The 13,311-nt window shown below is 42.8% G+C and overlaps 1 protein-coding gene across 2 annotated transcripts in view; it reads left to right on the forward strand.

Moving 5' to 3' along the window:
- SYNE2 (spectrin repeat containing nuclear envelope protein 2) overlaps positions 1–13,311 on the forward strand; it is a 189,300-nt gene that overhangs the window by 128,714 nt on the left and 47,275 nt on the right. For both annotated transcript variants that reach the window (XM_080395851.1, XM_080395850.1), the window contains exons 78-85: positions 214–396; positions 852–998; positions 3,628–3,804; positions 5,600–5,755; positions 7,400–7,549; positions 9,861–10,031; positions 11,957–12,090; positions 12,406–12,610. In XM_080395851.1, coding sequence (XP_080251977.1) covers positions 214–396; positions 852–998; positions 3,628–3,804; positions 5,600–5,755; positions 7,400–7,549; positions 9,861–10,031; positions 11,957–12,090; positions 12,406–12,610 — 1,323 coding nt within the window. The remainder of the gene's footprint in view (positions 1–213; positions 397–851; positions 999–3,627; positions 3,805–5,599; positions 5,756–7,399; positions 7,550–9,860; positions 10,032–11,956; positions 12,091–12,405; positions 12,611–13,311) is intronic.

Consider the following 13,311-nt stretch of genomic DNA (forward strand, 5'->3'; position numbering starts at 1 on the left):
AGAGGTAGCACCCAGCATTGTATCAAGCTGGGCAGAAAAAGGCCTTACCTACTGCCACAATATGTTGAGTTTAGGTTTTCTGAACTTTACAAACTTGCTAAGATCAGTTCGTTGAGGCAGTTCATCCTGTGACTGAAAACCTGGTTTCTCTTCTTTGTTTAAATAGATAAGTAAATATTTACCCTCTCTGTAAATTTGTCCTGTGCACCTCAGGCATTCTCTAAGGAAGCTGATGAGAAATCTTCCCTGAAGACATCTGTGGTGAGCACTGCCAACCAGCTCTTTCACGTGAAGCAAGCTGATACCACAGCACTTAGGTCGTCTTTGGCAAAGTTTGAGCAAAAATGGGGAGAAATGACTACACAGCTCTCAGCCATCCAAGAAAAGCTTCACCAGGTGAGGAGAAACTCTGCTGCCATCTCTCAGTTTGAACTCAATAATTACTTTACAGTGTTGCTTCTGGGATTCGGTTGGCTTCTCCATAAGGCCCCAAGGCACTTCTTTCCTAATTAGCTGACTGTCTTGCTTTTAGAATATCTTCAATATTATACTGCAGTTTAATTATTGCAGTGTTCTTCCTGGGCTGTTTTGCACATATCTGTCATCTTTACAATTTTATATGAAAGTCTGTTACAATTGGGAAGAATTTTATTTTAAATTTCTGAATTCTCACACTTTTCTGAATTTAAGTCATATGCACCTCTGGAGCACAGGGCTCACTTTCACGTTCCTACCCCAATAATTGCAGTTATAATGCAGCTATAATAGGCTTTCTAAAAAGAGAGATGTCATCTTCATTGATGTTTCTAACAAGCAGAACATAGAATATTTATTATATGCTTTACCACCAGCTTCAGATGGAAAAACTTTCATCGCGAGAAGCTATTGCTGAGCTAATGGCCTGGCTGGACCATGTGGAACAACAGCTGGGACATGAGGAGCCAATAAATTCACAACGTAGTGCTGCCCAAGTCAAAAGCCTCCTTCAGAAGTACAAGGTAAGTGGGAAGGTGTGAGTCCAGGCCTTCTGCAAGGTGTTTGGCTGTAAGAAGGATGGAAGCAGCCTACAGGCACTGTCATACCCTTCCCCTCGCTTTTGGGAGGGTTCCTCAAACAGTCTCAAAGGTGCCTTAACATCTTCCTTTATAAAACCCTTTTGCTTCCATGCCACACAAAACAATGCCTGCTTTGCAACACAGCTACTGCCTGCTGTGCTATAATCTCCTTTTCCTCAGGCTGTCCCATTTGTCTAGCTTGTTCTCTCTCTCTTACTGACGTAGGGAATTAGACTCTATAACTCAAAAGTTATAAAGTAGGTATGTTTATTGCGCGCAGATGCACGGGGGATCACTCCTCCACAAGCGTGCATACCCGAAGTGACGAACCATCCCACATTTATACAATAAAACAAATGAATATTCAATTAACGCCTATACATATTCGTTACCTAAACCCGCTTACTCTCGCTTCGTATGTTAAGTAGCTTCTCAGTCCTTTGCCTGGAATGTGGTGGTCTTGCAGGTTTGTAGGTGATTCATGTCCTTGTGACCATCTGATCTTCTCCAGCAAGAAGCCTTAGCACTCCCTCCCTCTAGATAACATTGGAATGTTCTTCATCCTTTTTATAAATAGCCCCTTTGTTAGAGGAAGAAGGGTAGGTGTCTCCTCAAAGCTGTGTGGCTATGTGACCATACACCACACCCATGACCAGTCACCATACCCACATTCCTTGAGCAGACATATACAATCATGATCGATGTCCATTGTCCCCATTTCACACTATTTCTCCATATCATTACATTTAGATTATAAAATGTGTTGAGCAGGAAGGTTTTGCTTCCTGAGGAAGATAGACTCTGTTTGTGCTGTGTTTTGGTCTGCCTTTTCACCAGTGCCTTTTAACAGAGCTCCATAACCAGGAGCCATTTAACTAGAGAACAGGGGGTCTGAATATTATGTTTCATCAAAAGACATAACCTGCTAGGAAAGAGGGACAGGGTAAACGTCCCTGCAGAGAGAGGCTGCAGCAGACTCTTGGCTCTGTTCAGATGCTAAAGCAACAATGACAGAGGCCGACTGCCTCAGCCGCAGGAAGGATTCAAGCTATGCTTGTACCTCCATAGGTGCCAGGGAGCCCAGCCTCAGAGCCTGGACCCCTAGAGCGCCATATTTTGCTTTGCACTTGCAGAGCTACTGATTTGAAGTATCAGTTACCAATATTTGAGTGAGCAGAGGTTATCTTTGTTCGGCAGCACTGGGTGCATGGGGGATCGCTCCACCAAAATCATGCACACCGAGGGAACCTTTCAGCCCCCTCTTTATACAAGACACTCATGTCTATTCATTAACTTTCCGGGAACTCATTAACATATCTCACACCTGGACAATTAGCACATTCCATTCAAGGACCTAGTATATCTTCAAGTTAACAACATTAACATATCTTGTGCCTGAACAATGTCCTTGAGGAGTTGTCTCTATGCAGACTCTTTTCCTTAGCTGTCATGTTTAAAGTCTCCATCTTTGCCACGTTGCATGTACAACAAGAATCTAAGACAAAATGTCCCTTTTAAAGATAACCAACCCAAGGACTTAGCAGTTTGTGCATCCGTCGAGTTGCAATAAGGGTTGGACATCTCCTGACTTTAACTAAACATAGGTGTGTCATCCCTTAGATAAGTGGTACAGCATTCACTGTTCACTACTGAGCGCTGCTCTAGGCTCAGGCAGGATGACAGTTCTCAGGCACTTTGGTACTGCACATGAGGCAAGTGCCACTGCAAGCGTTTCTTTCAAAGTGCCTTAGTGTAGCAGATACATAGCATTTTGTCTGTATCGGTTGGATCTGGAAGTTGGAACATGTAGGCCAGGTGCCATTTCTAGCCCTTTGGGTATTTAGAGATTAGCTTGTAGGTGTGTCTTCCGCACTTGTCAGCCATGTGGGGATGCGTATGCTGAGAAGAAAGCTGGCATGTGGGTCACGAATTCCTACAGGGAAGCAGCTATGGCTTTACTGTGGTATTCCCTCGTGGCTTTTTTCTAGGTGCTACTAGATACAATGAGGAGCCCTTTCCTCCCCTCTTCTAAGACCCTCTGAAGTAAAAAGGCATTCCCTTATGTTCTCACTTTGTGTGTAGTTTCTCACTTGTCTCTGTGGACTAGCACTCTGGTATTGGAGGTTTTTCTCCTAGATACTCTGATACTCTATTCTGATACCAGATATTTTGATAAAGGACCGCAAGCTCTTGCCTGCACTTGCCTTTGAGCTGTAGGAGTGTGGGAAGGCCTTGGTCTAGGCCCAGTCTGGGCCCATGGCAGCGTGATGGTGTTGTCCAGTGGGTGTAAAGTACTGCGTCTGGTACCCCTAGGTTTTATTTCCTGCTCTGGCACTAGCCTGCTCTTACCTTGAGCTACCCATGTAATGATAGTCATTTTCTGCCAAAGTTTCAGTTATGGAAAAATTAAGGATTATTCCTATAGCCAAGTCTCTTTCAGAAAAATATTTTAGGCCGTGGCTCAAAATAAGCTGTGAATGTCCCATAACTATGCATTGTTGGAACTGATCAGATTAAAAATGCCAAACTAATTGTTTTATGGTTTTGTTCTTTTTCCCCACCCCCCCTGCAGGAATATATGATGGAAATGAACTTTAAACAGTGGACAGTAGATTTTGTTAACCAGTCCCTCTTGCAGATGAGCACTTGTGATGTGGAGAGCAAGCGCTATGAAAGGACAGAATTTGCCGAGTGTCTTGGAGAGCTGAACCTGCGGTGGCACAGGCTGCAGGCATCTCTGAACAGAAAGGTTTGATTGAGTTCTCACCGCTTTATTTCTCACAACTCTGACCTTGCCTGTGTCAGTGCTCTGTATTTTGCAAGCAGTCTTTCTCCCTGAGTCTGAAAACACTGAGGAACACAGACTCCCTGTGCTCTATGCTGTCCACCCGTGCTGCCGTCTCATGGGCAGCCTGTGGAGTGGTCTCGTAGTGCATCAGCTATCAGGTGGTAAGCAGGCATCCAAACCTCAGCAAGGTCTGGAAGGGTAAACTCTCCTGTAACTTGCAGGGAGGGAAAAGAGAAAAAAACCACCTTTTTTTGATAGCCTGGGATTTACCCTAGTTGCCTGTATTAGGTGGAAAAAATAAGATTCCTCCTATGAAGAAATTATAGTCAGTGACATGTCAACAAAGACAACAGATGCGGAGAAAGCTATGAAAAAGGAGTAATTCAGGGTAGTGTCTGCAGGGGAACCTGTCAGTGAAATCTGTTAAAGCTTTGGGGTACTGTGAAAGCTGGGTCATTAAAAACCTAATGAGATGAAACACTGGATGGTTTGTGGAAAGGAGAGGCGCTACATTGCTTGGTGCAAACAGCCAGGCCCTGCTCAGCAAACACAGCACCGAAAGAGCAAACAACCCTTCCACATGCCATATGATGGGAACAAGAAATAGGGATATATTAAGCTACCACCCATTTTCCTGTTGTAGCAGTTGGATTTGCAAAAAAAAGTAATTATTAAGGAAGTAGTGTTGACAGACGTATTCAGATGGGGACATATGACCCTGCTGGAAAAGGCACAGCTGGGATCAGTTCCCAGCCCTGGTCCAGCCCTTCTGGGACACTGGAAAGGGGTTACTCTCTTGTGTGTCCTCCTTCTGCAGTAATGAAATAGGCTTTCCCAATGGAGGGCTTTGAAGATCAGTAGCTGGTCGCAAATTCTACATGTAGACTGACTACACCAGTGCATCTTGTGTTTCTTTGTAGAAAAGCTGTTTCAGGCAGTGCCTTAGAATGACTTTATTCTAGTGAGACTAGAAATAATCCGTGCATCCAGAATTAGATACCACTGCTTTGTGTGCCCTAGTGCCCAGAAAAGCTAGTGTGACTGGTGATACGGAAAAGACCAGGGGAAGGTTAGCATCCCAAAATGCAAACGTGAGGTTGCTGGAACGAATCCCTCTACCAGCACATTCCTCTTTCATCTCTATTTCTCTCATGAATTTACAATGCTTTAGTAGAAGCTGCCCTCCCTGAATCCAGATACAAAGACTACTGATCAACCAGAAATTTCCCATTTTTTTCCTGAATCAGAAAGTCTTCCAGAAACATTTTCAAATGGAAAATTCAGTTTTTGCACAATTGAAAATTCCCATGATGAAATTTCAATTTTTTTGAGAGAAAAAATTATCTTCTCTAACCATTTTCAATAAACTCCATTCTAGGATTTAATGGATCTTCAGGGCCAAGACTGAAGATAGGAGACTTAGGGTCCCTTGCTTATTAGTAAATTTGTTGGTGAGTTTCAGGGGGAATGAGGTTTTCAGACTTCACATGAATGTGTCCACCTAGCCCAGGGTCCGCCAAGTTGTCAGGTCCACAGGCTGCCAGCTCGAGAACCCACACTGCCTTGGTTTCTTTCCAGGGAAAAGGTCAGACCCTGAATAGCCGGTAAACCTTTTTAGCTTTTCCCTTTAAAATCTTTTCTCTAAGTAGTATTTTCAATGTAAATGTTGTAATCTCCGTTTTTTTCATGTAAGGGGGAGCCCTGTTTCTGCCCACCTCTAGGTTTAAGTAAGTTAAAATAGTTCTGTAACTTTCAGATACAAGACCTGGAATACATTTTGGAGGATATTATTGAAAATGAGAACAAAGCCCAGACTCTACACAACTGGCTGGAAGCTCAGAGTGATCAACTGAGATCTTTACAAACCCCAGCAAGTCTCATCTCTGCACAGAACACGTTAGATGTTTGCAAGGTAAAGCATTATATGTGGTATTATTGTAAAAAACTGTATTTGGCTTTTGCTGAATCCAGACTAAAGAACTGCACAGATTTTAACAGGAAAAATGTGAAGGAAGTTGCCATTTCCTAGAAGAACACAACGATGTGATTTTAATTACAGCATGTTATGTTCAGGTGATAGAGAGCCAGATCCACTTTTAATGTGAATTGCTAGTTTACGGGTTTTTCCCTCCAGTTGGCAATGCATTTGCTTCTGTTCTGTAGTATTTGGAGTGTTGTGAGTGTTGTGCAGCAGTAGTGTAGCTCTTATTCTGAGATGTCTCTGGAAGAAGTAGTTCTGAGTTCAGCACAGCCATGGCAAAGGCTATCAGTTCCATTAGCCTGAAGAGCTCTGTGGTGGAAACTGCACAGTCCAGTTGGAAGAATAGCAGCTCTCTCTACTGCTGCCCTAGAACGTAGTCACTCTGCACCAGCCTCAAGAATCTGGGTGTCCTTTGGTTTTGTTGTGTTTTTCTACACATCAGCTCCCTCAAAATTAGTACCGGTGCAGCCAGCTAATAATTGGCTCCTATTAATCTAACAGTCTGCTGTTTTCATTCAGTACAGTGTTCCATCTCTATTTTTTAACATGGTATATTTGTTCTTTCATTGCCATGGTTACATGTCTCTGTCTTGTAGTAGGCTGCTTTTATTGCCTAGAGTGCTCTCTTACACACTGAATTACCTGTCTCTCTGAAGCACGCTGAAACGTTATTGAGGGGCCAGACCCTAAGAAAGACACAGGATATCTTTGACTAAAACACTGACCTGCTCACAGTGAGGTACAGTGCTGGGCTGCAGGTGGCTAAATGGTTTCATTAAAATGGATTTGCTCAATAAAAATGAGGTCCAAATTCGAAAATTTTTTGGAGACAGCCAGTGGGAGAGAACAAAGGTCATGGCTTATAAGCATAGTATTATAGGAAAATGTAATGGCCCATTGTGTGTATGGGTATTTATTCATGTTGGGAAGAACTTATTGCTGAGCTTTCCCCAGCATGTCAAGCCTAGCTTCCAGTCTTGCTGGTTGTGTTGGGGGAGTGTTATTCGCCCAGGCATTTCCACTTATTTCAGTGGTGTTTCTCCCATGGGAGAAAGCCTCTGACTAAGAGGACAAGCTGAAAATAACTTTCTAGAAGTTGTTAGGATGTCAGGAACTCTCATATTGCAAAACCAGTTCCTATATTACCTCTGTCTGCTGGAGCAGAGGAGGACCCAAAATGCTAACCTGCCCAAGGAGAAGTTCAGCTGCATTAAGGGAAAAACTTTTTTGAATCTGGAGAGGTACAGAGAAGCCTGCATGGTGGCTGAGGAATTAGCTCCTAACAATTTCCTTCCCAAGCACGATGTCCAGTGCTCACGCTGATGCTAAATGGGCGGATTCTAGCTCTACCTGCAAGAGACTGTTTAAAGCAGCTACTGTCATTCTGAATTCCTGTAAAGCAGTTGTTCTCTATCAGAGTTGAAATGGTGGTGGTGGTGTTGCATGGCTGAAGAATTACACAGAACTGGTTTTACAGAAAGAATGTTTACCTAAGCTAGTCACACAGAAGGTTTTTTCTATGGTCTCATTGAAAGATGTTCTTTATCTGTTTTGTTGTTTTTTTTTTTCATTTAGGAGCTAGAAAACCAACTCACAATTAAATCCAAAACTCTTGATGAGCTCAAACAGAGTTTGGCTTTGAATGGTAGTGTAGAACAAAGCCCAGAATCTCCATCTCTCAGGATAGCTGAGCTGTGCAAAATGGTGGACGGCGTTGTAAGCCAGGTAAAAGCTTTGTTTGCGTTCAGATTTCTGCCTCTACATATCATTACGACCAGTGTTATCGATCTTCTTCATGGGATGGCAGGAGCTGGTACAGAAAAGATGCAAAGTATTCTTTCATCTTAACCTTCTTAAGAACTTCCTTTTAAGTTTTTACAATAAGTCTGATCTCCAAGTGGGCTGAATACAGGGGAGGAGGGATAGACCCTCATCTACATACAGTTCAAGAAAAGAAACAGAACTGCTATTTTTTTGTCCAGTTGAAAATGGAAACCTGAAACCCTCTTACTCAGTCTGCTTCTCTTCATACCCTGGTCCTTATCCCCTGTAGTATTCTCGTGGAAGCTGCCTTCTCCTGCCCCATTCTCACTGCAGCTTTTCCATCTCCCAATTACTCTTTTGTCCACACACCTGGATGGCTTTTGCCATCTTCAAATCCTCTGTAGTTCCCAGTTGCTTCAAGGAGAGTCTGGCAGATGGTTTCCCATGCAAATTGACACCCCAGCAGTTTGTATTTATTGCTATATTATGTTTATACTTGGAACTAATATTTTTTATCTAGATGTAACTGACTGGCACAGAAGATACAATAATGAGTACCTTCATAGATTTAAATTTGTGATATAAATAACAATATGCTTTAGAGGATTATACATGATGCAGTGATTGTATTTAAAGATTCCCTTACACTTTCTATTATAAATGCCTTACTTTTGTTCCTCAGAATTTTGTGAAACCTGAACCCTTTTGCTTGAACTCTTCCACATGAGGTGTCGATCCAGGATGTGTCTGCTGCTGCTTCTTTTGGCTTTCAACAGAAATCATGTGGCTGTTTCTTACCAAGAAAGCAGATAAATTTTTGTTTGTGTACAAGATGAAAGATTATCCTTCTGCTGTAGAGCTGGGGATAGAAATTGGCAGGATTGACAGCCTAGTGCTTTTTTCTTCTTACAGTCATTATGGGTCACATTAATTTTAGTATTTTTATTACTTTATTTTTGTGACTATTTTATCAAACTTATAAACTGCAGAATGTTCTTACAGCCTAGTTGTCTGCATGTCCAATGAAACACCAAGTGCAGCTTTCTTCCCACAGGTGACCTCTCAGCAGAGCCAGGCTGTGACTTCAAATATAGGTCTAAGGAGATGTGATACCATGATTGTAATGTCCATAGGTTGACCTCAAGACTGTGAGTCCATGTCCCAGAGACATTTCATATGGACGATGTCTTTCCTTCTTCCTTGTGTGGGCAGTAATTAGCTGCAGGCCACAAAAAGCAATTAGAGATTCCTCCCACTTCTACCGTGATTCAAATGAGAATAGGGGTGATTAATCCATCAACCCATGTGTGCCTGGAACACATGGATACAATGATCTATGCAGTCTATTGAGGGTGAACTATGGTGTAGGAGTTTCCATCTTTCATTGTGTGGATGCAGTCAGAACTGAAATCTGGCATCTGGGTTTGCCTGGTCCCATAGAGACATGCTTGTTTCTTTGCCTGGTTTTCATGCCTTTCTCAAAGCATCAGGTACTGCCATGACTGAAAATAGATGTTGAACTACGTGAATGTTTTGTCTAACCCAGGACATGTACTTACCTGATACAGAAGGATAAAAATGACAAATAGCACTGAAGGAGGACTATGCGTTTGTGTTTGCAGTGTCTAGGAGTACATGGCAAATGGAAACTATGCTTGCCTCCATATAGATTAAATGACTGTAATAATCAAAGAGACATAGAAAACAAAGAGGATATCCATAATTTAATTTTAGATCAGAACCCTGAGTTTCGTAGGCTGCGATTCAGGTGGGCTTGCATTATTAGAGCACAGTGCCATAAGAGGGATGAAAACTCTCCAGAGTATTATAGTAGCATCATCTTCCATACAATTTCTGTTTAAATTTTCTTTAAAAGGGAACTTGATCTCTGGATCAAACTATCTGCTTCCTAAGAAGATTAAGGCTCTCAACTTTCTCCCACTTCAGATTGATTTTGGCAGGAAGGAATAAGCAGTTCGTTATCTCAGTACTTTTTACATTTTGGGGTGTTGTGGCTGGCAGAATAGTGTTACCTTGAACTCTGATTAAATTTTTATTTCCAGCAAACTCGTATACTTCACTCTAAATACTGTTTACTGCTTGGTTTGAAGCCTGCACAATTCCTTACCAAGTAGGAAAATACTCCAACTTGTGAAATTCTTGTTGGATCCTCATGGAGTAAGCATTGAGCTTAGATTTTTGAGTCAATTTGAAGGTGGTTTTCCATGTCAGGACTGCCCAAGAAATAGTAACAAAAGTGATTTGTTTGCAGGTTGCACAGTTAAAGACCTCAATGCAGTCAATACTGGAGCAGTGGAGAGTATATGACGAAGCTTATGCAGAAGTCAGCTTGATGACAACAAGATATTTGTACTGCATAAACCACTGCAAACCTTCTGTGGCATCTTTGGAAGCTTTGGAAAAACAGGTCAACACTCTCCAGGTAAATCTACCGATGTTGTCTTATTTCTCTACTTCCTTTTGTGCCCTTAAACAAACAAACAAACAAACCAACTCCACTGAAAAAAGACAGAAACATTTATCTGAACAACTTCCGCTTTATTAATAGTGCCACTGAAGTCAGTGGAATATTTTTATTTAGTTTTAACATCCACAGGCACTGAGGACTATTTTGAGGCTTCTTACTTTCTTTAGTGCATAAGATCAACTTTGGTGTGATTTAGGTACCAAGGTTCAAGAGAGACGTACAGGTCAGCTGCTACCATGTGTGCCTTACTGTGGGCTAGCAGAGCCTCCACTTTGGATTGCAAAGATGCCTTGACATTTTAGTCTTCTGCACGTGCTGGAAGGCATCCCCATATGAGGCACCAGGTCCTCATGCTCCGTTGCCCTGCGGAGTCGAGATGGACATGTGCACTATACCACCATCCCTTATGCTGATGTCTACTCAGTCCGTCTCTAATCCATGTGGACCAGCAGGAAGTCTAGCTGAAAATGCAGCTGGCAAAGAAAAACCTAATGCCATCATTGCGTGTGTTTGCCTAAAGGTTACTCACCATTCAGGTGAAAGACGTTGGTTCTTGGCTTGTTGGTTGAAAGGAAATTTACCCCTTCACTTGTGATTCTCAGGGAAATGCCCTGCCATAAGGCTGTAGCATAACCTGGAAGGAGATGCCTGTGCATCAGTGCTGGGACTCAGCGTAAAAATGGAGGGGACCTGGGAGAAAATTGGCAAAGGGACCACGTCTCTAGATCTGTGGTTTGAATGTTGCCCTTGGGGTACTGTGTCCCAGCCACTGTGCCAGTGACCACTGACACATTTTGCATTAAAGTGCTATTTGCGATAAAGCATCTTTCCATGTATAAACAGCACTGGAGTCAAGGACCAGGACCCAGGATTCCCCTTCCTAGAAGTTGTGGCTTGGGTTGCATGGGTGCAGCAGCCCTGGGGCAGAGCAGGGGGACCCCTGAGCCTGGCATTTCCAGTTGCTCTAGTGCAAAGTGAACTGTTCAGTCACCCTCCAGAGAGCTGGAGTTCCCTGCGCAGCCTCTGAGTGAGGCTGGGCATAAACACCAGGCGTAAGTGCCCTGGATCAGCCTGCTGCTCTGCTTGGCTATTACAGCGTCTGAGCGGGGCATCTGGAGCAGGCAGTCAGGCTGGCCCTGGTTCTGAATGTTTTACAGATATGGCTAAAATCCCCTTCCCTGGCTTTAAACAAATCTGGAAAGGCTGTGTAAACACTCCCTGTTTCAGTTGTAATTAAGGCCTGATTTGGTTTATTTTCAAGTTGTATCAGAAGTGGTACAGGACAGACTGAGGCTGTGAATGCCAGGTACACGTCTCTCGGCAGCAAAGCCTGCATAAGCACTTTCCACCCTCGCTTAGGGACACATAATAAATGGAAGTAACTGGGCACCTTCTTACCTCCTTTTTTCCATCACCTGCTTTATTTTTAATCTGGATCAGGTCACAGATACAATCCATGGCAGATTCTGCAATTGCCTGTATCAGGAGGGGGAACACGCAGCCAGGGACAGGAGCTGTCAAGCCAACTTTACTGCCAGTAGAAATTTCCCTGAAACATAGCTTAAAAGAAAAACATTTTTGGTTTCTAGTGAATTAATTTAATCAGTTCAAAGCTGTGGGTTTGTTAAATGAGCTGTTTGTTTAAGAGCAAATAAATGACCTCAGTTTAAAATAGGCCTCCTATATGATTGTTTTGAACTTGGACCATTTCACCTCTCTTTTAACTTCTCTGATTTTTCAGATCAGGCGTTATTTTCACACACATTTTAGTGTGTGCTGCAAACGTGTCGCATTACTGTTACCCTAACTCTACCAGTCTATGGGGCAGCTATGCTTAGGTCATTCGTCTCCACAACTAATTGCAATAATCCATTTTGCAGTCCCTTCAAGATGAATCAGAGAGCAGTGAAGAGAGCTGGGCCAAGCTCCAGGCTGCTGCAAGTAACCTGAAGAAGAACTGCTCTCCCTCCTTTGCAGAGATTATGGAACAGAAGTGCATGGAGGCACACACTAGGTAAGGTTATGAAAAAGACCCCCAGTTACCAGTATCAAAAAAAAAAAAAAAAAGGTGGCTGAGGCAGGACTTAATGGTCTGTCAGATTTTTAACTCTATATTAATACGACTCACCCATCAAAGAGTACCTGTGTGAGGAGTAGCTGATACTACCTTTTAAGTGATGGATCACAGAGCGCAAAATGGTGCTGTGTCAGCAGGCTTTCAGTAACATGGGTATGAACGCAAAGAAACTCCCACAGGAATTCTACACCAAATCATATTCTGGCGGAGAATCTGCTAGGAAAATGCTCTTATCCTTTCATATGTCGGCAGGTGGAACTCAGTAAATGAAGACATCACAGATCAACTGCGGGCAGCACAAGCAACCATGCAGCTTTTGGAGCCCTTGAATACTTCATGCACTGAGGCAGCAGCCAAGTTACAACAGCACGAAGAACAGTACAATCAGCTCTTGGATGCTCACATGCCTGAGGATAACATGATAGAAACTCTGCATCAGAGGATACAGGATATAAGGGTACATGACTATGTTTCTGCTGCCTGGTAAAAACCAGGATTTATTTTTGAGAAACAAATCAAAAGAACACCTTCTTCCCCTCTCCTCCCCCAAAACCAGTCAGTGGAAAACAAAACCTGTGGGTTTTTTCCATTAACAGGCACCTTTGTACTTCCTTTAAATACTTTGGCCAGATCCTGAGACCAAACCAAACTAGAGTCAGCACAGGATGAGAAGAGAGCAAAAGGGAGCAATCTCACTCCATCCCTGCCCCTTTCTGCTCTATGCAAAGAATCAGGCCTGTGTTGGAAGGAATCCTTAAACCAAAAATTGTTTACTTTATGGGACACTGTTTGGGAGGAGAGAGAATGTCTACTAGAACAACAGCCGAGGGAAAAGACTAATTTTCCAGAACACAGGAACATCTTGAGGTCTTCTGAATTCTTCAGATTTGTTTTATTTGGGTTTGCTACTTTTTTTTGGCCTGGTCTGGTAAGTTCACAGATTTCTAAGCTCATTAGATTATTCTAAATACTTCTGACTTTAGGCAAATGAGATCTCATGCTGAGACCACCACAGGGTGCATTTGACTCTGTCAGGTAGCAAAGCTGTCATTAGGTTCTGACATTTTCTTCAGACTGCAGCGAAGTATATAATAATACTTATTTCAGGACAGAGCAGTGATTCATCATGCTTTTTGAACCTCTAGCCACGTATTGGAA

The sequence above is a fragment of the Falco punctatus genome (genome assembly GCF_963210335.1).
Source record: "Falco punctatus genome assembly, chromosome: 7".
Classification (NCBI taxonomy): domain Eukaryota; kingdom Metazoa; phylum Chordata; class Aves; order Falconiformes; family Falconidae; genus Falco; species Falco punctatus.